General features: G+C 45.2%; 1 protein-coding gene across 4 annotated transcripts in view; it reads left to right on the forward strand.

Annotated features, from left to right (window-relative positions):
* The window catches only part of TENM4 (teneurin transmembrane protein 4), a 427,958-nt gene that overhangs the window by 332,665 nt on the left and 68,524 nt on the right, over nt 1-26,769 (forward strand). For all 4 annotated transcript variants that reach the window (XM_065406816.1, XM_065406791.1, XM_065406800.1 and 1 more), the window contains 5 exons: nt 7,247-7,366; nt 16,237-16,498; nt 20,466-20,733; nt 24,060-24,203; nt 25,675-25,924. In XM_065406816.1, coding sequence (XP_065262888.1) covers nt 7,247-7,366; nt 16,237-16,498; nt 20,466-20,733; nt 24,060-24,203; nt 25,675-25,924 — 1,044 coding nt within the window. The remainder of the gene's footprint in view (nt 1-7,246; nt 7,367-16,236; nt 16,499-20,465; nt 20,734-24,059; nt 24,204-25,674; nt 25,925-26,769) is intronic.

The following is a 26,769-nucleotide window of genomic DNA, read 5'->3' on the forward strand; positions in this document are numbered from 1 at the left end:
TTTAGGAACTAGCTGAAGCAATCTCAGAACTGTTCACGATTATCTGTGAGAACTCTTGGAGGATGGGTGAGGTCCCAGAGGACTAAAGAATGGCAGACATGTTCTATCTTTAAAAGAGAGAATCAAAGAGGACCTAGAAAATTGTAAACCCGTCAGCCTAACTTTGATACCTGGAAAGATACTGGAACAAATTATTAATCAACGTATAAGCACCTGGAGGATAATAGGGTAACAAGTAATAGCTCTCATGGATTTGTCAAGAACAAATGGTGCCAAACCAAACTAATTTCCTTCTTTGACAGGGTTGCTGGCCTAGTGCATGCAGGGAAGCTGTATATGTGATATATCTTGATTTTAGCAAGGGTTTTGACACATAGTCCCACATGACATGTTCATAAGCAAACTAGGGAAATGTGGTCTAGATTAAATTATTATAAAGTGGATGCAAAACTAGTTGAAAGTCTGTACTCCAAGAGTAGTTATCAATATTTTGTGGTCAAAGAGGGGATTTATTTAGTGGGGTCCTGCAGGGGTCTGTCCTGAGACAATAGTATTCAATATTTTGATTCATGACTTGGATAATGAAGTGGACAGTATGCTTATAACATTTGCGGATGACACCCAGCTGTGTGAAGGACAGAATTAGAATTCAAAATGACCTTGATAAATTGGAGAATTGGTTTGAAATCAACAAGATGAAATTCAGTAAAGGTAAGTGCAAAGTACTTCAATTGGGAAGGAAAAATCTAATGCATAACTACAAAATGGGGAATAACTGGTTAAGTGGTAGTACTGCTGTATAGGATCTGAAGGTTCTAGTGGATCACAAATTAAATATGAGTCCACAAAGTGATGCAGTTGCAGAAAAAGCTATCATCACTCTGGGGTATATTAACAGGAGTGTCATATGTAAGTCAAGGGAGGTAATTGTCCTGCACTACTTGTCACTGGTGATGCCTCAGCAGGAGTCCTCTTCTGATGGTGGCACAAGAAGTAATTGGCCTGACCTGCAGGTAGGACAAGAAGGTGGGACTGAAGTAACTGGCCTAATCTTCAGCAAGGAAGATTAGGGTAGATGTTAGGAAAATTGTTCCAACTATAAGGGTAGTTAAGCTCTGGAATAGGCTTCCAAGGGAGGTTGTGGAATCCCCGTCATTGGAGGGTTTCTAAGAACAGGTTAGACAGATACCTGTGAGGAGTGGTCTAAGTTTATTTGGTCCTGCCTCAGCACTGGGGGCCTGATTATATGACCTCTCACTGTCCCTTCCAGCCCTACCTTTCTGATTCTATAAAAAACAAGGTAGAGAGATGCTCAGATACCATGGTGATGGGCTTGGTGTAAAAACCCAAATAGAGTACACTGTGAATCTAGAGCTTTTATTGTACATCTTGGTGAATAAAAGCTTTATGGAGATGCCTCAGATACCAGCTTCATTATCTGTATTCCTAAAAGTATGCCAGCATTATACTGTTGTTTTTTCTCCAGTTTTCCTTAACCAGTTTAAGTAATGCGCTTTGAATATAACATTTTGATTAATTGCCTGCATTATTTGAGACTGTATATTTTTGTAGAATGGGTGACAAAATGTAGAGCATTTCTGCAAAATATTAACAATTAAAAAACTAAACCCATAAAAGAACATCACGCTTTCCTGATGCTCAAGTGATGGGGCATGTGTAGCTAACTTAGAGGCATAGGTTAAAAAAAGAGAACCAATCGAGTTTAGTTCCTGCAGACAGCCTAGTTTTGACTTCCTGGGGCTGAGCTGGGTCGTTTTTGTTTTTTGCCTGGCATTCCTTTTCGCCTGTGTCTCCCACTCCATCAGCTCCTCAGGAAGTGGAGCTGCGGAAGCTGTCGCAGACTCTGTCTGTCAGTGCCACTTCAGCAAATCCCTGAGTGCACAGTTGGTCGGATGTCAACATGTTTAGGTCCTCTTCAGCCTGACACTGGCATTCTGGTGCTCCATTTATTGGCAAGGTTCTCTGCCTAGCCTAATTAATTTGTTTTGAATCCCAGCTGCCTGACATATGCCAAACTCTTTCAGGAACTCGTTTGTGTTATACATAGCTGTGTGGGAGCCTTTCTGGATGGCTACTTTTTAATTTTAATTTTCCTTGGTTTTTTTAAGTCTTTCTTGTTTAACGTCTCAAGAACCCTTCGTTTCCATTTTCTTACCAAACTTCATGATTCAAGCGACATCCACAGGTTTGTTGAGTAGTTGTCAGCTGTCGACTTTCCACACTGCTAAACTAAACAGGAAGAGTCAGATTGTGGCTCACCCTGTGCAGGAAGAGAGTGTAAGGAGTCTTCTCCCTCATAGCTGGGAGGCCAGGGTCCAGGAACTGCACTAGGTTAGCACTGCCATTGGCACTAGCTTCCAGAGGTAGAGTGGGACTGTATGTTATACTGTATCCTGTGCTATAAATGAGCAAAAGGACGACAGCAGCAAGTGACCCAAGACTACATCTGTAATGACTTGCTTTATTGGTAGGATTTTTCTCTGGCATTCATCACCAAGGTATCTGGGCACATCACAAACCAGTACCACAATACCATAGCAGTATAAGTACCTATGTCTAAGACAATAGAACATTATTCAATTTATCCGCACAATGTCCCGGTAAGGTAGAGCAGTGCTATTATTCCCATTTTACAGATAGACTCTCTGTGCCTCAGTTCCCTATGTGACTTGCCCAAGGCCACACTGAAAATCTGTGGCAGAACCAGGAATAGAACCTAGATCTTCTGATTTTGACATGAGGGCTTTAACAACAGAAACCTCCTTCCTCTCAATTCACTTTGTGGAGCTCTGGTGAAGCCCCATCTAGAACAGAATGTTCAGTTCTGGGCACCTCGGTACCAAAAAGATGTCAAACGAAGTTGGAAGTAACTTATAGAAAAGTAGCAACAACGAATATAGGGATGTGGGGAATTCTGAGTGGAGATTAAAAATATTTGATACAAATAACATGGCCAAAACATGGCTGAGGGGGTGGGGAGGTCATGTTAATCATCCAAACGTATTTGAAGCCTTTCAACTTCCAGGAAAAAAGGAGCTGCGGTTGTGATACAATGGATTGTGACTAGGAGTAATGTTTGAGGAAAAGGAAAAATTAGCATGAAGACCAGAAAATAATTCCTAATGGTGAAATCTATGAGCCTCATCCAATATCTGTTTTAAGTCAATGAGAGTATTTCCATCAGTTTCAACAAGCACCAGATTAGACCATGTTAGACTCTGGTAAAATTTCCCAAGGAAGTCCTTCAGGAAAAGGAATGTCTTTATTTTGTCTACTGTACAATGCCAAGCATATTTCCAGCACTAAACAAATAATTATTAATAATAAAGTTTTGGAAATCCCACTGCCTGAGATGTTTAACATTAAACCAGACAAAGAGCTAGGAAACATACTGTAGGGAGCAATCTTTCCTGGCATGAAGATGGATTAAATGACCCAGTTGGGATTTTTCCTTTGATTTCTAGTATTTTATAACTATTGCATACTTGGATTCCCACCCACCCACCCACCCACCCAGCATGTAAATACAGGTCTTACTAAAGAAAAGAGTACTCTCTCTATAGCTGTGGAAGGGGAGAGTGAATGTGTCTCTACTTTTGATGGCACTGGGCCCTAGATCATACCCAGGGGGACAGGTGGACATTAACTTAATCTTCTAGTGATTACAAATTACTTCACAAAGCAATGGTCTAAAATTACTTTGTCTCAGACTTGCCATCTAGCAAGCCACATGGTAGCAATTCGGCAATGATTTAGTGTTCCCTAATTATAGGGAAACCTCTATAGAAAAATAAAAGACCAGAGGGGTTGGGAAAGGCTAATTAAAAAAACAGACTGGAGAACTGGTTATTGTAAAACAAGGGATCTGCACAGCCACATGTAAACGCAGTCTGAAAAAAAATAGTTCAGCCAGTGGATGAAATATGTTAATAATTCATTGGAAAGACAAGTCTACAGCAAAGAGACATTCAATTTTGCTCAACTGCAGAAAACATCTTCAGTGCTGGCCAAACTAGACTGATGGAATAAATCTTCCCTATTAACATGAGAGATAATTTTATGTAAATATATTGGGAGACCTTCCGAGCAGGGCTGAGAGTCTTTGCAGTACCACTTAACGTGTTTGCAGTGTAATTGCATTTAGACCAAGGTCTTCTGAAGGAAATGGCTGACTAAATTAGCATTAACCAGGTTCCTGGGGGGCTGAGTGCATTGTGGGTAGTCGATTTTGCCTCCAGAAAGGACACGATGACACTGGAGAGGCCAGCTGCTTACAAAGCACAGCGTTAATTGTTTTTCCCAAATGGGGCAAATTTTATCAACTGGGGAAGTAGAAAATTTGAGGATCTGATCAGGCAAAGTCTGGGATTCAGTATCTTTCTCATCTCCATCCCGCTTTAATTAAGTTCAGATATTTGTACGCACACTGCCCCAGCTTCTTTTTATGACTATGATCTGAGAAGAACTACCCTCTGGGAGTAAAGGAGTTGGTATAGCCCTCATGGGGATTCCTGGGGGCCAGGTAGGCTTTCCTAAGAGTTACTGGTCTCTGAAGATGGGCTGTCTTAGTCCAAATCGGCAAGCAAAGAAATATGGAGCAAAGAAGCTGAGCATGACAACTAGAAGAGTTATTGAGAAAGGGAGAGGGTCACTCAATGGAAGCTAGAAGTGCAGATGTGTTTGTTAGAGTTTCCGCTTTAGGGTGAGTTCTTTTGCATATTTTTATTGTGCCTGTAACTGTGTGGCTGTGCTTTATCCCTGCAGTCCTGAGGGCCCATGAACTCATGAAAGCTATGGGCCAGATCCTCAGCTGGTGCAAATCAGCTGAGGATCTAGTCCAGTGTGTTGGCTACAACTTTACTCACAGGCTTTCATCTGCTTAGACTCTGGGAGAGTTACAATCATAATTGTTAGTTATCTTTTGCCTAGGGCACCAATTAAGGCATCTACAACATTTAGTCTCTTTTTTTCTCTTTGCTTGTAGTTTGTGGGGAGGCAGTGGAAGAAGGTAGCAACCCTTCTCCATTAGCTCATTAAAATGTGCTTTATTTGTATTTCAGCTCAACCACTTTCAAATGAGCAAGCAGCCGTCAGTAATGCTTTTAGTGTTGGTTTGAATAGGTAATGGTAATTCAGCCTGCCGAGTCCATTGTTCCCAATAGCAAGAATTTCTTGGGCTTCGGAAGAGGAGTCCACAGTGATGCTTATCCTTCCACAAAATGTAAAGATGATTAGAAGGCTCAAGGACTTGGTGACTATTTCAGACTCTCCTTCAGCTCTCACTGAAGAAGATGAGAAGAATGGTTTTGTGGGTAATGTTGAGGCCTCAGAATGGAAGTTATGGGTACTGCCCCTGGCTGGGTCCACAAACTTTACTACTGTGAGCCAAATACTTTCCTGGTGGTGTTCTGTCAACTTCAGTGGGGTTACAATAGGGTGAATTTGGTCCTCTGTGTCTTCATTTCCCCATCTGTCAAACAGGGATGGTCATTTACCCAGTGTCCTCAGAGGTCACAGAGCTGAATTGTTAATACAGTGCTTTTTGATCCTTGGATGGAAGGTGCAATGGAATACAGAAATTATTATTCTTTTACTGATGGGATTGCTTCTCCTTCCACATCTGTGTGAATTGGGAGTAATTCTGTTGAAGTCATTGGAGCTACACCAGAGTAAAACTAATATAAGTGAAATAAAAAACCGGTGCATTATATCTTGTTTTCTCTGGGACTGACCAAGGGGAACATGGGAATCAAGTGAGTAGATACTGGAGTTGAACTTTGAGCTTTTGTTTCTGTTTACCTAAATGCCAACTTTTGAGTCATACTCTGCCATCAACATATGCACGAAAATCTCTCCTTAAATCAATGGAGAGGTCTGCTATAACTGGATGGCATGACAACTAAAAAGTCTGTCTTCTATGTCATGGAATAAATATCCAGTGAAATCCTTACTTGCTACAAATATTGGTTCTTGCTGTGCCATACAAGCTTTGCTGTGTTGATGCACCCCTTAGGCAATAACTTGTGGACTCTGTGGTGTTCCATGGTAATAAGAGATCATGTAAGTGCTTTCCTAGGCATTGAAGGCCAGATCTTCAGCAACTGTAAATCCATGTGGCTCCACTGAATTCTCTTACTACAAATAGATGGATTATAAATTGAGCTCTGGTGATTTACACCAGCAGGGGATCTGGTCCTAAAGCAGTAGGAACATTGGTTTCCAGTCTCTGCTGGCTAGCATGACATTGCCTGCAAAAATCACACGTCCTATTATGTTGTTATCACTCAGAAAAATAAGTACCTTGAGATAGACACTGAGATCAGACACTATCAGATACACAAGATTTTTGTCTTTTTTGGAAGCTCCTTGCATAGCCGTATGGTAGGCTGTACAATCTAGGGCTTTGAACAGAGACTTTGGAATCGAGACCTATGTGTTCTATGTTCGGCCCTGCCACAGATTTGCTGAGTGACCCTGAGTAATTGAAAACCTCAACATACTTCATGTTTCCTATCTGTAAAATACGAACCTCACAGAATTAATCGGTGTTGTAAAGCACTTAGAGATCCTTGGGGGAAAGGTGTCATAAAAGTGCAGAGTAGAATGGAGTAGGTGTAATCTACAAACAACCGGCTGTTCTGTTGTTTGCATGCTCAATTGCTGTAACGTTCTATAAGGAACTCATCTGATTCTGGCAAATTTGTCGTCATATTTTCTTCAAAGCAATAACACTTCCTTATGGAATATGGAAGACCTGGCTCATCAAGGCCAGCGCATCTCTTTGATCATCAGAGGACTTAATTGCCATAAACCTGCCCATGCAGTATTTGGTACATTTCCATCCTCCTCTGTTCTAAAACATGTTTTGTCCTTAATCAGACCAGTTCTGTCAAGGCACTGTGAAGCTGAGTGAGCTATAGCCATGTCAGTATATCATGTGCTGTTCAGGAGAAGATAACAGAGAACAGTATATTTGCCAGTGGTTGACTATGACAAGAGTAGAAAAAAGGTGAAGCCAAATTCTGCTCTCAGATGTGTGTGCACAACACCCAAGTCAGCAAGAGCTATGGGGGCATGATCTGGGGGCATGATTTGGCGTATGAATTTTATTGCGTATGGTATTAGGTATCCTGGTGTGCAGGCATTCACAGCAGGGTAAGTCGGGGATCACTCCCCCATCTTTGACATGATTTACCATTTCCTATCATTTCTTTCCTTCATGCAGCCATGCGTGTGTGATTCGAGGTCAGGTCATAACATCAGATGGAACCCCTCTAGTTGGAGTGAACATCAGCTTTGTCAACAATCCTTTTTTTGGATACACAATCAGCAGGCAAGATGGCAGGTATGGTTTCTGCTATACATTTTACAGTATGTAAGTATCCAGAGCTGCAAATCGTGGAGCCAGCACTGGAGAGAGACTATCCTAGCAAAGACACAGTCATGTCTGATGCAGCCTGAAGACACTAGTGTTATTGTTAATATTGATACTGATATTATTACAGAAGTGCATAGAAGCACTGGGGCTCAGTTGTGGTAGGTGTTGTCCATGCATATAAAGAAATGATGGTTCCTGCCCCAAACTGCATATTCTTCATTGCTTTATATAGACATTATTGGGCAAAAATAATTAAACCTGTAAGATACAGTATTGTTAAAGGCAAGTGGTTAAAATTTGAACAGTTCCACTGAACCATAACAAAATCACTGTGAATTGGGCAATCTTTTGTCTCTCAATACTAATTGGCTCTCTTCTAAATATAAGGAGTAAGTTTCTGACTGATGGAGCTGCACATACTCTAGCTAATGGTGATTAACACTAGCACTTTGGAGAGGATGACCCGGCTTTGCTGATTTTAACAGCTCTCCAATCTGACACTAGCATTAAGGATTTGGATTGACCTGGCTAGAATAGCCAACAGGGTGATAATGAAGGAGATGAACACTTGCTAGAGATGTGTGCTTTATGTAGTCTTGGCGTGTTCCCATGGGACTTGGTGCCTACTGAACCCCTGAAACTTTTCAAGATATGTTCTCATTAATGTTTCATCTACTGGAAAATACAACAGTAGAATTTGAGTAATAGGTACATTTCCATGGAAAATGGATTATCTCAGTTAAATGAGCATACCTTATAAGAGAAGCTGGTGCTTTTGCAAGTCTTATGGTTTAGAGACAGATACAGAATCTCTCACATTTACACTGTGGTGTAACTCCATTAATCTCAGGCTTGGTCTACACCTAAAATTTAGGTCAACCTAGCTACATCGCTCAGGACTGTGAAAAATATCACACCCTGTGCAACTTAGTTATGTCAACTTAACCCCACCGTAGACATACATCTCTACCCCGATATAACGCTGTCCTCGGGAGCCAAAAAATCTTACCGCGTTATAGGTGAAACCACGTTATATTGAACTTGCTTTGATCCGCCGGAGCGCGCAGCCCCGCCCCCCCGGAGCGCAGCTTTACCGCATTATATCCGAATTTGTGTTATATCAGGTCGTGTTATATCAGGGTAGAGGTGTAGTTAGGTTGAGGGAAGAATTCCATTGACCAAGCTACCGCCTCTCAGATAGGTGGAAAAAACACTTCCGTTGATGTAGGAAGCATCTGCACAACAGCGTGACAGCAGCACACAGCTATAGCCGCATAGCTGTGGCACTGTAGCCACTGTGGTGGAGCCATACCCTCAGTGGAACAATTCCTGATTTGCACTGGTGCAAGTGAGATCAGAATCAGGCCCTAGAGGTCAAATTCACTGCAGTGTAAAGGGCTGTCACAAAGCCTACACAAGGAAAAGTAATAATGCCTACAAAAAACCAAACCATAGGTAGGCTGCTGATGTGCTGAAACTCCCTGTTTTTCATGCTGACCGGCATTATCTCATTGTTTCCTTGTGCCCTGTCTGTTGGTCTCCACCTATTGTCAGGGCCCTGATCCACCATGGGGGCTTATAAGCAAATAATGAGGCTAGTGTTCCACAGGGCTTGTACAGGCCCTCTGGACAGGCATCACTTTTACCCCCTACAGAACAGGTACAGTACAGGCAGCACAGCAGAGCAAGCTTCTTCCATACTACCCCAGGCTGTGCTTCACTAATTTTCTACAGGGACTACCCCTAGAAAGGATAGGTGAAACAGCGTTTCCGTCCTGTGCTCACTCACAGCCACACTCTCTGCCACCATCTGGACCCTTTGCACCACTCAGGCATCTTATCTCACCAGCAGAGAATGTCCCTGGTGGAGGGGAGTTCTCAGCTCGTGTAAAGCTAGACTTACTGGCTCTTACACCACCTCCTGCCCAACCTCAGTGTAGCAGGGCAGGGAGAGGTGTGGCCAATGCGCCAGTGTGCTCCACCAATTCCCAGTTAGCTAATGGTCCCTAGGGAAACATTGCCAGCTGGCATCGGATAGAGCCGCTCCCAGGAGCTCACTGCTAGGGGCTGTAAATCCAGTACCGATCACTAGTACTATATTCAGTTAAAGTGATAAAAAGGCAGCGATCAGCAGTGCCTGAACGTAGAGTATAAGTCCCAGCACCAGGCTAGCATTCCTATCAGTAACTGCTGGAGACCCCCAGTCCCAGAACGGGAGGAGTTAGACAGCTCTTGCACTCGTGCATACTTCCTTATGATTTCCCCTCATTATGTTCTGCTTATGTGGTACTGTCGTTCAGGTCTGGTGCTTTGTGCTAACAACATTTCAGAACATGATATTCAACAAATAGTCTGATTACATTACTGAGTAGCTTGAAACATGAGAATGAGACTATAATTGGCCCCAAAATATTGCCTTTGACATTCACTCATCTGTTTTCTTGCATGATCAGGCACAACACTACATCTGCGTGCACTGGAGGGAGGTAGTGTATGAATAGATGAAAGCATTCTTCCTTTAAAGAACAAAAAATTACACCTCTGCCCCGATATAACGCTGTCCTCGGGAGCCAAAAACTCTTACCGCGTTATAGGTGAAACCGTGTTATATCAAACTTGCTTTGATCCGCCGGAGCGCGCAGCCCCTTCCGCCCCTCCCCCTCCCCCAGAGCGCTGCTTTACCACGTTATATCTGAATTCGTGTTATATCGGGTCGCGTTATATCGGGGTAGAGGTGTAGTTAATTATTCACTGATATGGTACAAGGGCTATTTATAAAATCACATGAAATATTGAAGGTACCATAGTCTAAAGGTGGGAGTGGGAGTCAAGAAGTCCTGAGCTTTAGTCACAGCTCTGCTGCTGATCTAGTATGTAGCTTTTAGATACATCCCTTAACCTCCCTATGCCACAGTTAACCTGCCTGTAAAATGAAGGTAACACTTCCTTCCTGCCTCGCTGGGGTATTTGTGGATTAAATACTACATGTGATGTGCTTTCAAAATGGAAAGCATTATTGCTATTACAATTGCTGTTCTATACTTCAATATGTTTCAACAGCGGGACCCTCTTCTAATAATCTTTTCAACAGAACAATTTTAGCCTGAGACATTGTCTACACAAGCAATTTGCGCCAATTTGACTGAATCAGTTTAGAATCCAATTTCGTTAAATCAGTGCAACCCCCTTGTGGTCTCAGAATACGAAGGTTCACACAAGGGAATCGTGCCTATTTAACTAAATTGGTTTCTAAACTGATCTAATTAAATCAGTGCAACTTTTTTGTATAGAGAAGGCCTAAAATGAATTTCATTATAACTGGAATTCCAATTTTCAAATTGCAATGAACTGTAACAAATTAGGACTTGAATTCTACTTCGCTGTAAATAGTTTCACTATATTCTGGTTTACTATAAGTGGATTTCACCCTGTTGTCACAGCAGTCAACTGTAAACTCCAGGGGTGAAATCCTGGCCCCATTGAAGTCAATGGCAAAGCTCCCATTGTTTTCAATGGATCCAGGATTTCATCCCAGTTTAGGTTGCATTAAATAACCCCAGAAAATGAGAATAAATTAAAGGCCCATATGTGTTCTCAAACTATTTATCATGATACATGTATCTTTCAGTTCCCGAGGCATAAGGATAAACCAACAGTTTTCAGAATGTACTATTGTATATCTGACTTTTCTGTGACCCAAAGCTAATAGAACGGGGTGGACAAAACACGGCCCGCGGGCCGGATCCAGCCCGCGAGCTGTTTTAAGCCGGCCCGCGAGCCGCACCATGTGGCTCGGTCCCGCTCCGGCCGGGGCGCTGGGTCGGGGGCCGAACCACACGGCTCCTGGAAGCCGTGGCATGGCCCGATCCGGCTCCTACGCGCTCCAATGGGAGCTGCAGGGGCGGTGCCTGCGGACAAGGCAGAGTGGCAGAGCCGCCTGGCCACGCCTCCACGTAGGAGCTGGAGAAGGGACATGCCACGGCTTCCGGGAGCCGCTTGAGGTAAGCACCGCTTGGAGCCTGCACCCCCTGAGCCTCTCCCCACGCCCCAACCCCCTGCCCTGACCCTGATCCCCCTCCCGCTCTCCAAACCACTCGATCCCAGCCCGGAGCACCCTCCTGCACCCCAAACCTCTGATCCCCCACCCCACCCCAGAGCCCACACCCCCTCCCGCACCCCAACCTCAATTTTGGGAGCATTCATGGCCGCCATACAATTTCTATTCCCTGATGTGGCCCTCGGGCCAAAAAGTTTGCCCACCCCTGTAATAGAAGGACCGGAGGGCTCAGGGGCCTGGTAATGGATTATAAAATATATTTTAAAATAAATCTTTTCACCACTAGATTGCTGGATCACACTGGTAGTGGGTCGTGACCAGCAACTGTTACCATCTTATAGATGTTTGTGAAATGTGTTGGATGATCTCAGTGCACTGCCGCTATCTCTGCTGAGCCTGTTCTGGGGAGAAAGAGAGGACGCCAGTCTCCGGGACTGTCCATTGGGTATCTTTCTAAGATAACCAAAACAATACGTCCATATAGTAATATGACTTTTTGCAAATGGAAGAAAGCCCATTGTGACAGTTCTCAGGGCACCCAGGACTGTGAGTCACCTTGTTACCCTCTGCCTGTAGGAAGAGGTCGCCTTGCCCATGGTGGCTGGGTGTCAGCTCTCTAACACCACCAGCCTTTCAGCCACTCCACCACCCTCCTCTGGGCTGTGCCAGCCCTGTCTTTGCCTTGCAGGTTTAACAAGAGGTGCACTCCAGTCCCCGAATCCTTTGAATCATTCCCCTGTGGTATCCAGACCCTGACACTGGCTACTCACAGATATCCCAGATCCTCTGTGCCAAAGGAGCAGGGTACCCAGTTTACCAGTTTGACCTTAAACCACCACTCCTGTAAAATCACACAGCACTTGTGAGCACTGACTAAAACAAAAATAGGTTTGGTTAAGAAAGAGCGTTAACAGGAAACAAGAGAGAATGGTGGAAACAAGTGGTTACCAAGGTTCCCCGCCCGCCTCCCCCAAGTTCAGCCTGTTGCAAAGCTGGCTGGCTTCATAGGAACCAGGATCCAATTTTTCATGGGAACGTTGCTGCTCCCCAAGGTGAAAGGACACAGAGCGCCTTTCCCCACTCTGTGCTATACTGAAACAGTCTTCTGTCTTATTCCTAGGCAGGGTGATTCTCTGGCTGCTGTAATGTTCCTTTTTTATCTGCAAGTGGTTTTGATTGTTTGCAGTTTTCGCTGATGGTTTTCCATTGAAAGGCTTGGGATGGGGCAAGGCTAGACACTTGAGGCTTGCATTACATCACTGGCTAACCAAGGCGGGGTAACAACTCCCTCCTGCTAGGATGGGCCATTGCTGAGATATTTTATCCCCTGGTGACTAACTTTTACTCCACGTCCATAAAGTATACTTTCAGCATAATTACATTATGCTTTAAATATTACCTGCACATACATCTCGCAATGATTATGAATCTTGACCAGTTACAAGTGTTCTGTAGATACCTTACATGCTACTCTTTATGGATAAGTATCCCACAACACATGTGTTTGGTGTAGTGAGTTTGTCGAGTCTGAGGTGAGAGTTGTTTGCAAAGAACAGGGGGCACTTTGCCAGGGAGCCTCTGTGTCGCACCCACCCATCCCTGAGATCAGCAGCCCACCTGAAAGCGTTATTTAGGGCTTTTATCCCGAAGAGAATTTTGCTGATACTAATTTTTATTTCACTGCTGGGATTTTTTTTTCCATCTAGGCAACTTGGGGTATGTCTACACAGCATTTTGGAGCCTGCGGGAGCAAGCCTCCCAGCCTGCCCACCCTCCCAAGCATCAGAGCCTGAGCTGCAACTTAAAAGCACTGTCTACACAGCTATTTTTAGAGTACTAGCGCGAGTCCCGTTACCCAACTCTATCATCCCAGGCTGAGAGGTTTGCTGCCGCGGGCTCCAAAATGCTCTATATTCATACGCTTCAAGGCTAAGCCATGTAACTCGAGAAACAGTAGCTGATGAGTGGCGGTGTCTCTTGCCGTACAATGCAAGCCTCTGTGTTTTCACAGCTGCTTGAGTCTGACATTAGATCGATGTCTTCCCTTCTGGCTTGGGTTTCACGTCCACAGGAGAAGCAAGCTTTTTTTCCCTGCAGGCTAACATGCCTGACCAAAGCTCATTAGAGTCCAGGGCTCCTAACAGCTCTGCTCACCAGTGACAGAAGCAGAGATGTTTCTATAAATAAACCATTCCTAGTTTTCCAACAGTTGTTGAACATAATTTTTTTTACATTTATCCCTTCCTTCTTTCGCCCTCTTTAGTGCTCAGCCTTGTGCGAAGTGAGCTTTTCCCTTCTAGTAGCAGGGCTTGCCAAATGCTAATTGACTGTTAAAAATGTCCTCATCAGTGCACAAATGCTGTTCAGCTAACTGGCAAGCCAGGGCGTGAGTTACCCATTAGGCTTTTAAAAGCCAAGTTACATAAGTCTGGGAAGTTGACGCCCCACTTGAGTTGCAGAATAAACACCTTACACGCCTGGAGCTTTTAAAATGCTCTCCCCATGCCCTGTGGACTTGAATAACCTTTTTTCATAACTACATTCACTAAGCAGAGTCTAAGATACATCCAAATGATGATCATGGATGAAAAAACAAGTCTTTACGGTGACCCGCTAAGCTCTTTTTTGCTTCTCTGTGATCTATGAAGAAGGTCGGAAAGTTTTTTAATTAATTAAAAAAAAAATCTGCTTTTTCCCCCCTCTCTTTAGAAATATCACCTGCACCAAATCTGGACTTTCTTGGTTTTTCTTGAGGATTTATTCGGGCATCTCAGGGCGCTTTAGGGCTTGTCTTCACTGCCGCGCTACATCGGCACAGCTGCACCGATGCATCTGCGCCGATGTAGCACATCTGGTGAAGGCGCGCTATGTCTCCTGTCCATGTAATTACTACACCTCAATGAGAGGCAGAAGCAATGTCAGTGGGAGAGTGTCTTCTGCCAACATAGCACAGTGTAGACACTGCTTTAAGTCAATGTAACTTATGTCACTCGGGGGGGGGGGGGGTTCACACTACTGAGCGACGTAAGTTACATCGATTTAAGCTATAGTGTAGAAAAGCCCTTAAGGTATTCAGGATGGTACTTAACCACATGCTTATCTCAAAGCATGTGAGTAGTACTATTGAAGTCAGTGGGTTTATTCACATGCTAAAAGCTATGAACATGGTCATAGGCACCGACTTTCCCTCTTTCCCATGGGTGCTGACCCCGCTCTGTCCCTGGCCCTGCCCCAACTCCACCCCTTCCATGAGGCCCCACCCCTGCCCTGCCCCCATTCCAACCCCTTCCCCAAAGTCTCCACCCCAACTCCACCTCCTCCCTGCCCCTTTTCCCTCCTTCCCCAAATCCCTACCCCGGCCCCGCCTCCTCCCCTGAGCACGTCGCATTCCCGCTCCTTCCCCTCCCTCCTGGAGTGTGCTAATGCTGCCAAACAGCTGTTTGGCGGTGGCCGGGCGGGAAGCACTGGGAGGTAGGCGGAGGAGCGGGGACGTGGCGTGCTTGGGGGGTGGGGGGGAGGAGAAGGTGGGGGGTGCGGTGAGGGGAGCTTGGCTGCCAGTGGGTGCAGAGCCAGCGCCGGAGCACCCATGGAGTCGGCACCTATGAACATGCTTAAATATCTTAAATCAGAGCCTAACACCTTCATTGAAGATGCAGGGGTGTTGTCTAACAAAGACTTTATCCAAAAAGTTATTTAGGCATTGAAGTTAAATAGATGTTAAAACGAGTCAACGAAAATCCCAATGGCTTTAAAATCTGACTAAAATCCCTTTCCCTTTCAATTACTCTACTTTCACTTTCTTAGCTCTTGTGATGTCATTATGTCATTAGTTCTGCAGCATTTCGTAAATCTTCCAGATGTGAAGTTCTAATGAAAAAGCAAGCAAGGGAAAAAAATCAAACTGAAACACTTCTATGCCTTCGCTATAAATTATAAAGAAGCAAAGCAAGGGCAGTTTGGATTATGAGCTCTTTGGAGTAAGGACCATCTTTATTTTTCTGTGTTGTGTAAAGCGCAGGGTCCATGTTTAGGGATAAAAATTCCAAATCCGTGCATGGTCTGATTTTCAGAGGTGCTGGGCTCCCCTTCGTGGGAGCCGTGGGCATCCAGCTCCTCTGAAAATCAGACCGTTACATTTTAAACCAAGTTACTGTAAAATCAGCTCCTTCTCCTTCCACTCATCTGTCCCAAAATGATTTCTTTCTTGATCCATGTTCTCCCTGCCCTAGTGGGTGATGCTGTCGCTAACACATGAAACAGTATGTTAGTGAGGTCAACAATGGCTGCAGGGAAAACATAACCCAGAACTGAAGTCTGGGCAGGTAAGTGAAGGAGAAACTGCTTTCCAGATAGTTTATTTAAATGTGTAAGTCCATGCGATCTGTGACTGATATTGGATCCTAAACACATTTTTAAAAATAGTAAATAAAACCTTTGAGGTCCAATAACTCAGAAGAGCAATCACAAACATAAACTTTGTCTTTTAAAAAGAAGAGAGTGTGGTTTAATAACTATATCTCTTGACTGAATGTCAAGACCCAGGGGTTCTATTCCTAGCTTTGCCACTTACTTACAGTATGACCTTGTCCAGTCATTTAACCTTGTTGTGGCTCAGTTTTTCCATGTGTAAAATAGGAGTGATAATACTTCTCTAGCTCACAGAGGTTTTGTGAGGGTTAATCCTTTAATATTTTCACAGTGAGTTTCCTGTTTGGAAGGCTCTAGACATATCAAGTATCATTTGTTTTATTTTTATTTTTACTTTGTCTCTTAAAAACAGCTTTGATCTCGTCACTAATGGTGGGATTTCCATTATCTTACACTTCGAGCGGGCTCCCTTCATCACTCAGGAACACACGCTCTGGCTACCCTGGGATCGCTTTTTTGTAATGGAAACCATAGTCATGAGGCATGAAGAGAATGAGATTCCAAGCTGTGATCTCAGCAACTTTGCCCGTCCCAACCCCGTGGTCTCCCCGTCCCCCCTGACAGCATTTGCAAGTTCCTGTTCCGAGAAAGGCCCCATTGTTCCAGAAATTCAGGTATGAATCTTCTTTCTAACGTGAAACATTTGCTCCAGGCAGTCAAGAGGAGCAGTGCATATGGAGCTATGCGCATCCTATTCTGTTTCTGTACTTGTTAAAACATTTTGTGACACTGATTTGGGCTTCACTGGCAGCTTTCCAGAAGCCTAGAGGCCTTGCTTAATTTACACTGTATATTTACATACTTTTAAAAATCAAAAATCGACGCTTGGCCATAATGCTTGGTTTTGTTCATCTCTGACAGATAGATAATGAAGTGCTTATTCACCAGCAGCAAAAACTGCACTGGCTCTGCTTTGTCCTCACCTCCCGTCTACAGGAAAAGGGTGGCTGTGGGACACATTTTAGGATGTAACAGACCTTCGGGGTATGTTTCAGCACCCACTGCTAAAATGCCTAAAGCTGCTCTTCTGCTTTGGGGCAGAATTTTGGAATTGAACTTTCCCAAAGTTTGGGAACAGAACTTTCAACCTTCTAGCCTGAAGAGAATATTGTTGGGGTGAAATCCTGCCCCCATTGAAGTCAATACGAATTTTGCCTTCACCTGCATAATTCCCACATTGTGTAACATATATTATAAAAACACCCTAGTGGAAAAGTGCTTGAAATTCTACCATTGCATTCTATTAGACACACTTCTCAATAGAGAAATGTTAGATACAATGGACATAATCACATTTATTCCTTGAGGGATATAGGAATGCTTATTCTATTGCAAAGCAGAGACATAATACGTTTACAGAGGATTCCAAAGTACTCAGCAGTCTGAAATGCAAATGCTCTTTCACAGAAGTGCAGCAATCTCTGGAGTACAGTGTTGCAGCTATTTAACTGTACACAACAGAATAACAGAGTCCTGCAACTGAAAGGGGAATTTAGGTAATCAGATTGGTAATTTCTTAAATTAAATTTCTGCTGGGACATCAGGGCTAATTCCCAAGCACTCAGGACCTCAGTTTAATCTGTCATCCAAAAGGCAAAATAACAGTATTCAAATGTCTTTGTTTCTCATCAGTTTTCGGGTCAGAGTATTATGTGTGTCATGTTGAAGAAATTGGACAGAGTAATAGTTTCCTCGCTCAGTGGAGTAGGTGTGTGATGGCAGGGGAAGGAGTAGCTGGAATAGAAACATTTAACTCGGTTAACATTTAATTGAGCATCAAGATTTTTCAACTTGTCGCATGCAAAACTGGCAGGGACTGTGGCTGACATCAAGGGGTTAAAAGAAAGAAGCAGAGAGAATTCCTAATACGTGTAACGAGAAAGTCCTTATTTCTAATCAGTCTAGTAGTGGGTTGGCCACTTTTGTAGAGTATTGAGCGTATTGTTTATGCATGTAGGAACCCCGTCACAGACCAGGACCCCATTGTGCTAGATGCTGCACAAACACAGCATATATATCTCTCTGGATCTAGCGACAGTACTAATTAACAGATAGACAGAAATACGGGGACAGTTTCTGCCTCTGTTACTTTTGTAAGTTCCAGGTAGTTTGTGGCCCATCCTTTTTCCAATGCCATTTTTCTGTGGGTGTGCATCACCAGGACAGTATTGCTCATGAAATGCAACAAAGCACAATATGCAACCGTTTTGGAAGGTCTTGTGAGCCTCACGATTTGAACCACCTCTTGAGGCAGGATCCTTTTAAATCTATTCTTGGCATTTGTTTGATGCGTATTTACTACTCAGTTGACCCTTCCTCTGAAATGGTAGTCAATAGGGACAGAGAGAAGTCAATTGTGGCAGAGAGAAGTAAACATTTCATACACCGAATTGAACCAGACGTTGCAAAACAATACCTCGGTAGCAATTATTTCTGGCTGGCGTTTTCCTGTAGGGGTTTTATGTGAAGACAGATTAGATGAAAGGGACCGCCTTCTTTGCATCGCTGCTCAGCTGGTCTCTGACTGAGCCTGCTGCCAGCATAGCTATTTTAAAATTCCTGGGTTTTCCCAGATCTGTCATTTTTCACCCTCGTAAGTGCATAGGTATGTAAATTGAAAAGGCTGCATTAGATAAAGTAAATATTTATGGACGTGGTGCAACAGTACTTTAACTTCTGTGATGCATCAGTTTGTCAAGTGCTGCTGTGCTCAGAGGTTGAGTTATCACTTGAAAAAGTATTAGCTCTTCGATAATAGCCCAAAACAGCCGCTCTTAGGAGCTTCATTTCCCAGATGGGTGGTTATTTATATCTAAAACCCATAGGAGAGGAGCATTCCAGCACAACTGAGGCTGTGTAAAGCTCCAACAAACAGGGGTCAAGTCTAGTGGTTAGAGCAGTGCACTAAAAAGAATTTCAGACTCCTGTGGTCTATTCTTGGCTCTGCCATTGACTGTGTACCTTTAGCAAATCCTTTTAACTCCTCTGTCTTTCACTTTCCCCCTCCATAAAATGGGTAGGGCTGTTGTGAAGACTGTTTTTTATTTATAAAGCATTTTTTTGCAGATCCTTCAGTTTCCATGACAGGACTCTGTTTTCAGTTGCTAATACATTTTCTGTGCTGGCTATTATTATTATTATTAAATGGACATATACCTATCTCATAGAACTGGAAGGGTCCTTGAAAGGTCATTGAGTCTAGTCTTCTGCCTTCACAGCAGGACCAAGTACCATCCCTGACAGATTTTTGCCCCAAATCTCTAAATGGCCCACTTAAGGATTAAACTCATAACCCTGGGTTTAGCAAGCCAATGCTCAAACCACTGAGCTATCTCTCCCCCCCCCCCCCCCCCCCCCCCCCCCCCCCGTCTGTCTAAAGCTGTTTTTTTAGAGGGAAGTTCCAGCTAAAATGGTTCGGCCTTTTCCAAGAACAAGATTGGGGGAAAATACACTGTTGTGCTCATGTTAAAAAAAATCATACAGCCATTTCATTGAGAAGCTCTTGCAGCTCTGTGTTTTGGAGCAGGGACTGGAAATTTGGCAGGGTGACCCACCCTAGTTTCGAGGATGTGCCTTTCACCATCCCCAGAAAATTTGCCCTAAACTAACCAAGTTATAACCCTCCCAAAAATCTCAGTTCATATATGCTCAGTAGAGACTCGTGAGAGTTTAGCAGCCCAATTCTCTGAAGATTCCATTGGTACTGAGCATGCTCAATCCCCAGGGCAGCTAGGGCTGAGCAAGACTTTTTCTGCAGTTTCTTGTCCCATTTGGCCGGGATTGCAGTAGTACTGGACACTGGGACTGAGAGGAGGAAAACTTTCTCTCCTGGGCTCTCAGTGCTCCCCCTGCTGGTGCCCAGGCAGCATGGAGGAGGAGGAGGAAGCAGGATGCCTGGAATGCAGAGGGACAAGGAATAAGGTGGGAGGAGAGCTCAAGGGAGGGGGGCTCGGAGCAGGAGTCAGGAAGGGGCTAGGGGCAGGAGCAGGGGATGAGGAAGGATAGAAGCAGAAGGAAGGCGAAGGGCAGGAGGGGAAGAAAGAAGCAGAGATGGCGGGACATTGGCAAGAGGTGGGGCTGGAGCTGGGGAGAGAGGGGACAGGAGCAGGGTGGGAGAGGATAGGTAGGAACCAGGTGAGATAGCAGCAGGAGGAGGGATAGAGGGACAAATAAGGCTCACTGTCTCACAAAGAGTCCAGGAGATGAAGATTGTCACCAACAGAACACAGCAAGATATAGGGCAAAGCGGAGAAAAGGGAGCATTGGCTGGGGGCAGCTTGGTTACAGATGGTTGGAGCCTTTTTCTGCTTGGATCCCATTGTAAGCATTTTTAACCTGCCCTTCCCACACACACCCCACCCCCCGCCGCACAAATCACCCAGAGAGACAATCCTTGGCCTCCACGAATAACCCTATACATTGTGAATATTTTATAACTGATGCCTCGAGTCGTAAGTGGGCTGGTTTAGAAACTTCTCAGAGAGCTTTTCGGAAGATGTAAGTGTCTGATTAATTGCAACTTTGCTGCCTCTTGGTGTCTGCTCAGTGGTGATTTAACACCTCCTGGCTGTTTTCCCTCAGGCCCTGCAAGAGGAGATTAACGTTGCTGGCAGCAAAATAAAGCTGAGCTACCTGAGCAGCCGCACGGCTGGCTATAAGTCAGTCTTGAGGATCAGCATGACCCATCCCACCATCCCCTTCAACCTCATGAAAGTCCACCTCATGGTGGCCGTAGAAGGACGCCTCTTTAGAAAGTGGTTTGCAGCTGCCCCAGACCTCTCCTATTATTTCATCTGGGATAAGACGGATGTCTACAGCCAGAAAGTGTACGGACTGTCGGAAGCCTTTGGTAAGCTGACCTCAGAACACATTCCTCTCTTTCCATCTTGCACGTAAAAAGTTGTTAAGTGGCAGCACGCAGACCTTATCCTAGATTATCCTGCTCTTATGTTTTCTTCCCTTCACTGCCCTTTCCAGAACGTCAGCACAGCGTAACCATTGTGGGCCTGCTTCTCCACTGTCCTGCACATTGTGTGATCCTCTACGTCTGTAGAACGATTACCCAAGGTGCGAAGCAATGGAGAATCGGGCTCTGTGTGTTCTTTGCACCACCTCTTGAGCACAGCACCATCCATGGTTTGTAGCCAGCGGGATCTGCAGCTGAAGAAGCTGACGTCCTACAGGAAGAGGAAGCTTCCTCTGTGCTGCCCATGTAACACTTGTATGGCTACAGCTCCTTCCCCTTTTCGCGGACATCACAGAGTCCACCCAGCCCAAATGCCATGTCTGTCAATCAGTTGCGGCGGAAAGGACATCGGAGCGGGAGGGGCACTGAGCATGCATAGTGACTGCTCGGTGCCGCACCTGGTTGCTCCCTGTCTGACTGACAGAGGAATCTTTAAAGGAGCCATGATCCTTCGCTCACAGCTCTGCAATAGGGTTCAGACAGGCGGAGTAGATCAGGCCTTGGCAATGGCAACAACATGATGAGAGGGCCCCCGCCCCAGGTGTCTCCACTGCTGTTTTAAAACAACAGACATCCACCCCTGATCCTGCTCTTCCTTGTTGCCCTTGCAGCAATTCAGGGATAACTGCAGTCCTGCAACTAGACTCCTCTTTGCTCCCCTGTAGCCTGAGTGGAGATATGCAGGGGGCTCTTTGTCAGAGTCTGCAGAGAGAGAGAGTGAGTCTCTTATTCCCACTTATACATGGGGCTGAGCTTCCTTGGGAGAGGTTGGTTGACATGACCTGCTGAGGCTTAGGAGACCCTGTAACACCATACAAGTGAGGCTCTGGATGGAGCAACGTGTACAGATAACACATAGTTAGGGTCCTACCAAATTCACGGTCCATTTTGGTCAATTTTACCGTCATAGGATTTTAAAAATCATCAATGTCATGATTTCAGCTATTTAAATCTGAAATGTCGCAGTGTTGTAATTGTAGAGATCTTGACCCAAAAAGGAGTTGGTGGGGGGGGTCACAAGGTTATTGTAGGGGAGGTTGCGGAACTGCTACCCTTACTTCTGCGCTGCTGCTGGTGGCGGCGCTGCCTTCAGAGCTGGGCAGCTGGAGAGTGGTGGCTGCTGGCTGGGAGCCCAGCTCTGAAGGCAGAGCCGCTGCCACAGCATGGTGGGTAAGGATGGCCTGGTGTGGTATTGCCACCCTTACTTCTGCGCTGATGTCTGCAGAGCTGGGTCCTCAGTAAGCAGCTGCCACTCTCCAGCCACCCAGCTCTGTAGGCAGCACAGAAGAAAGGGTGGCAATACCGTGACCCCCCTAAATAACTTTGTGACCCCCCCCCCGTAACTCCCTTTTGGGTCAGGACCCCCAATTTGAGAAACACTGGTCTCCTCCGGGGGAGACCAGATTTCACAGTCCATGACACGTTTTTCATGGCGTGAATTTGGTAGGGCCCTGTTCATAGAGAAAGAATTACCTACCTGGTGTGACTTTTGGGGCCAGATTTTTATGAAGGCCTCAACCTGTCCCCCATGTCACACTCACAGTTAGTTGCAGCTAGAATTTAGCTTCCTCCCTACCTGATTAGTGGGGGTGAAGTTAGAGGCAGGGTCTGAAAAGGAGGCCCTAAAAGGTTTATGCTTTGATATAGTAAAGTTATTTCTGGCAAAATAACTACAAGACGCCCTTCACTTTGTACCTGTGTCTAGGTTTTTTTTTTATTATTCAGGAAACCTCCAAAGGCACCCAGAGGTTTAAAATACCACATTACTAGCCAAGTACACATATAGACAAATATATTTTTTCATCAAAAGAGCTGAAAACAGAATCGTAGCAGAAAGAGGCAGTAAAGGCCTTTTGATTGTTCAATCCAACTCATCTCCCTGCCAATGCAAGACTGTTCCCTGTACTGCAGATTTCTCCTGTCCAGTCTGATCCTACAGAGTTCCTAATATCAGTGCTCAGCACTTCTCGGGAGACACTGGGCCCCTTGCAAGATCAGACCCTTATTGTACGGGCCAAGAGTTGTTCCACATCCTGCTTTTCCCTTGTCTCCTAAGCAATGTAAAACTGAAGATCCCTGCTCTGCTTCAGGTACTAGTGGGGAACTCAGTTTTGGGTCTTACTGCTTTTGAGGAAAGCATGTTTCAACTGAAGCCTTCTTGTAGGCATAGGCGCCGACTCCAGGGAAAAATTAGTGGGTGCTCTGCACCCACTGGCAGCCAAGCTTCCTGCCCCACCTCACCTCACCTCCTCCTCCTCCTCCCCTGAGCGCGCCACGTCCCCGCTCCTCCACCTACCTCCTAGCGCTTACTGCTGCCAAACAGCTGTAACACGCTCTGGGAGGGATGGATGGGGGAGGAGCGGGAACGTGGCGTGCTCAGGGGAGGAGGCGGGGAAAAGGCGTGGCCGGGGCGGGGATATGGGGAAGGGGTTAGAATGGGGGCAGGAGGGGGCCAGGCAGGGGTTGAGTCGGGGGCAGAGCGGGGTTGACCACCCACCGGCCAGAAGAAGCCGGCGCCTATGCTTGTAGGTGTTCAGTAAAATAACTGGCCTGATTCTCCTCTCACTGAAACTGATTTTACAGTGGTGTAACGACGTTACCTTTAATGAAGTTATTCCTGATTTACACCAATGAAAGGGAGGTAAATCAGGCCTAAAGACTCTCTGGACATTATGAAAACCAACTCGCATTCAACCATTTTGTCTGTATTAGTGAGACCGGCCCAAATTAATCTCTGGCCTGTCTGTCAACTTTAATGGGGTTTACTGATTTAGACCCGCTTGGATTATGTTTTGTTTTCTAAACTGGGCCATGTTTCTCTGCCTCAGCCCACTGCATCACTGCCAGGCAGCCTTAGCACATGAGGTAATGAATAGAAGCAACATACTACCATTTTGGAATTCTGGGACCATTTTTGCTAAACCCTTAGGTCACCCATTGCTTTGAATTGTGTCTGTGAGTCGGCGCCTTTTGAATATTTAGCACATTTGTCCAACATCTACTGCTGTGTTGACCTTTTTTATGCAGAGTGGCCTTTAAAGAGGAGAATATGAAGACTCTGCATTAATGTGATGGTATTTTAAATAGAATTGGCACTTGCCTGTAGAAATGGCCTTTCCCCCAACTAATTAAAGCTCTCAGCTGTGTGCTGAATGTGCATTTCTGAGGTTATTAACCTATGGGCTTCTTTTTTTCCCCTTTGCTCCCAGTTTCCGTGGGCTATGAATATGAATCATGTCCTGATCTGATCCTGTGGGAGAAGAGGACGGCGGTCCTTCAGGGTTATGAAATTGATGCTTCCAAACTCGGAGGATGGTCCCTGGACAAACACCATGCCCTCAACATACAGAGCGGTAGGTTGGCTTTAACAAATGGCGTGAGCGGGGTGATGCAGCGGTACAATGCATTGTTGCTTTTCACCATTAATAATTCAGCCAAAGGGAAAGCACACACATGCACACGCTACTAACAAATTATTCATTGTAACCTACATTTAGCGGCAGCTTTGTGTGGGCAAATCTGAAAGGAATCAGCTGCTGTAAATCTGTTGTATATTTTTATGAAGTGTGCAGCCCCAGCTTTGTACTACCTATAAAGGAATGGGATTGAATTGTTTGATGTCCATCAAAAAAAGTCCCAAGGCTGAACCCTACATAAGCACATGCAGTGTATGCATACGGTCAGATAGGGTCCATCCTTTGTCGACCCCATTGAAAGCAAACCCACCCAATACAATCACACACAGCAAAGTATGGCATAATAATCATCCTTGCTGCCAGTGGTGAGAACACAGCTTGGAATGTGGACCTGAGAGAACCTGTCCAATATGACTTCTATCCTGCTCAAGGAAACCTAATTACTCGGCTTCAGAAGGCTTCCCACTCCTAAGTTCCCCATCCCTCAACTTCTGTGGCCAGCTGCTCTGCTAGAGCTCAGATCTCTTTAAAGCTATAAAGCCACATTCCTTAGCGCATGATGAGTGTTTAGAGACGGGGCATTTAGCTGGGCAGAATGACTAGAACATGGCCAAAGGATGGAAAGTTTGCACTACCCTGTGCGATTGTAGTGAGTACGGAGAGAGTAGCCCCAGTTCAGGTGGCACCACTAATGAAAACTTTCCTGGTCTTCTCACAAACAACATATAAGTTCCCCTGGGCCCTGCTGACGAAACCTACCCCAGTTAATACACCACCCAGACTTTCCTAAGTGAACTACTACCACCCAGCATGTCCCTTGCCAGCAGACAACCCCAGTGGATACCCTCTCTCACTAGTGACAATTATCTTGACCTTCCAGTCTCCACAGTGTTTCTCAACCCGTGGTCGCAACCCCCAGGAGGGCCCCGAATAGCAATCAGAGGATTGTGAGGCATTGGACATTTTATTACACTCTAAAGCAAAGAAAAGCTTGGTCTCCAACCTAGCCACTCACCCTTAAGGTCAAGTCATCTCTGCCAACCCCTTGAAACACCCACACAAATAAATTACAGAGGCTGACCATTGTTAGCATCAATATATCTTTATAGTAAATGGGGTGGGAGGCGGCAACCTGAAAAGGCTGAGAAACACTGTGCTCTAGGAGTTACAGCAGCCTGCCATGGGCCCTGGACATCTCATTTTTCACAGGATCCCACGGTACCTAGAGACAATCCTGGAGAGATCTCTTTGTGGTGTGGTGCAACATGAGTCTGGAAGCTGGGACGCCAGGGTTCTATTTCCTGTGCTGCCATTGATTCATTCTGTGACCTGGAGCAAGTCGCATGCCCTCCGTGTGCCTCAGTTTCACCATCTGTTTAATTCCCTTTCTGCTCTTATCGTTTTCTAGGCATCTTGCATAAAGGAAATGGGGAAAACCAGTTTGTCTCTCAGCAGCCGCCTGTCATAGGAAGCATTATGGGCAATGGACGCAGGCGTAGCATTTCCTGTCCAAGCTGTAATGGCCTTGCAGATGGGAACAAGCTCCTGGCTCCTGTTGCCCTAACATGCGGATCTGATGGAAGCCTTTATGTTGGAGACTTCAACTACATCCGAAGGATCTTTCCCTCTGGCAATGTCACCAACATACTGGAGCTCAGGTACACCAGGCAGCTCGCAGCCCGTGATAATTGTTCACCTTTGATTCTGCAGAAATGTTATGTACCCAGAGGGAAAATGAAACCAAAACTCTTTTTTTTTTTAAACTAACAGAATGGGACAAATTCACCTCTGGTGCAAGTCCACTGACTTTGACTTACACCAGGAAGGCGTGCGACCTGGTGAATTCATCCAGAATGGAGTCAGAGGCCCAAAATAGTCTATCGCATTTCTTACCCGCTAACTCAGACTGAGTTAATGTGTCCTCCTCAGTCTGGTGAGAGACTAGTGGGAATTCTAAAAATTAACAGTCAGCCTCCGGGATAACCTACACTTGGAAGGACACACATCACTAATGATGATATGTAGAGGGTACTCAGGACAGAGGATCATTCATAGCTAGGACAGTGAGCTCACCAAGGAACTCCCAGAGTCTGTGACTTCTGGGTGGGTTTTTTGGGACAAACATACAAACACCCCCAGCGAATTCTCCACTGAAAAATAGGGGCTGGGTGAAGAAATTCTGTCCATCTCCCCTGCAGGGAGATGAAGTGCTGCCACTTGCCCCCGCAGAAAAGTGAAGAGAAAACTTCCAGTAGGAAGAGGGAGGTTTGCAAAGCAGCAAGCACAAAAGAGGGGAGGGAAGGAAATCGGGGGGGGGGGGGGAATACAGATGAGTCATAAATTTTGATGAAATAAAATATATTGTGACCGAGTCAAAGTTTGTGTTGACTCATCTGTGATATTTTTCCCTCCCAGACATTTCATGACAAACACACTGCCCTGTTCAAGGCAGTGGATCTGATTCTGATCTCATGCTGCGGCTACCCAGGATTAATTCCATGGA

The sequence above is a fragment of the Emys orbicularis genome, chromosome 1 (assembly GCF_028017835.1).
Source record: "Emys orbicularis isolate rEmyOrb1 chromosome 1, rEmyOrb1.hap1, whole genome shotgun sequence".
In the NCBI taxonomy this organism is placed as follows: Eukaryota; Metazoa; Chordata; order Testudines; family Emydidae; genus Emys; species Emys orbicularis.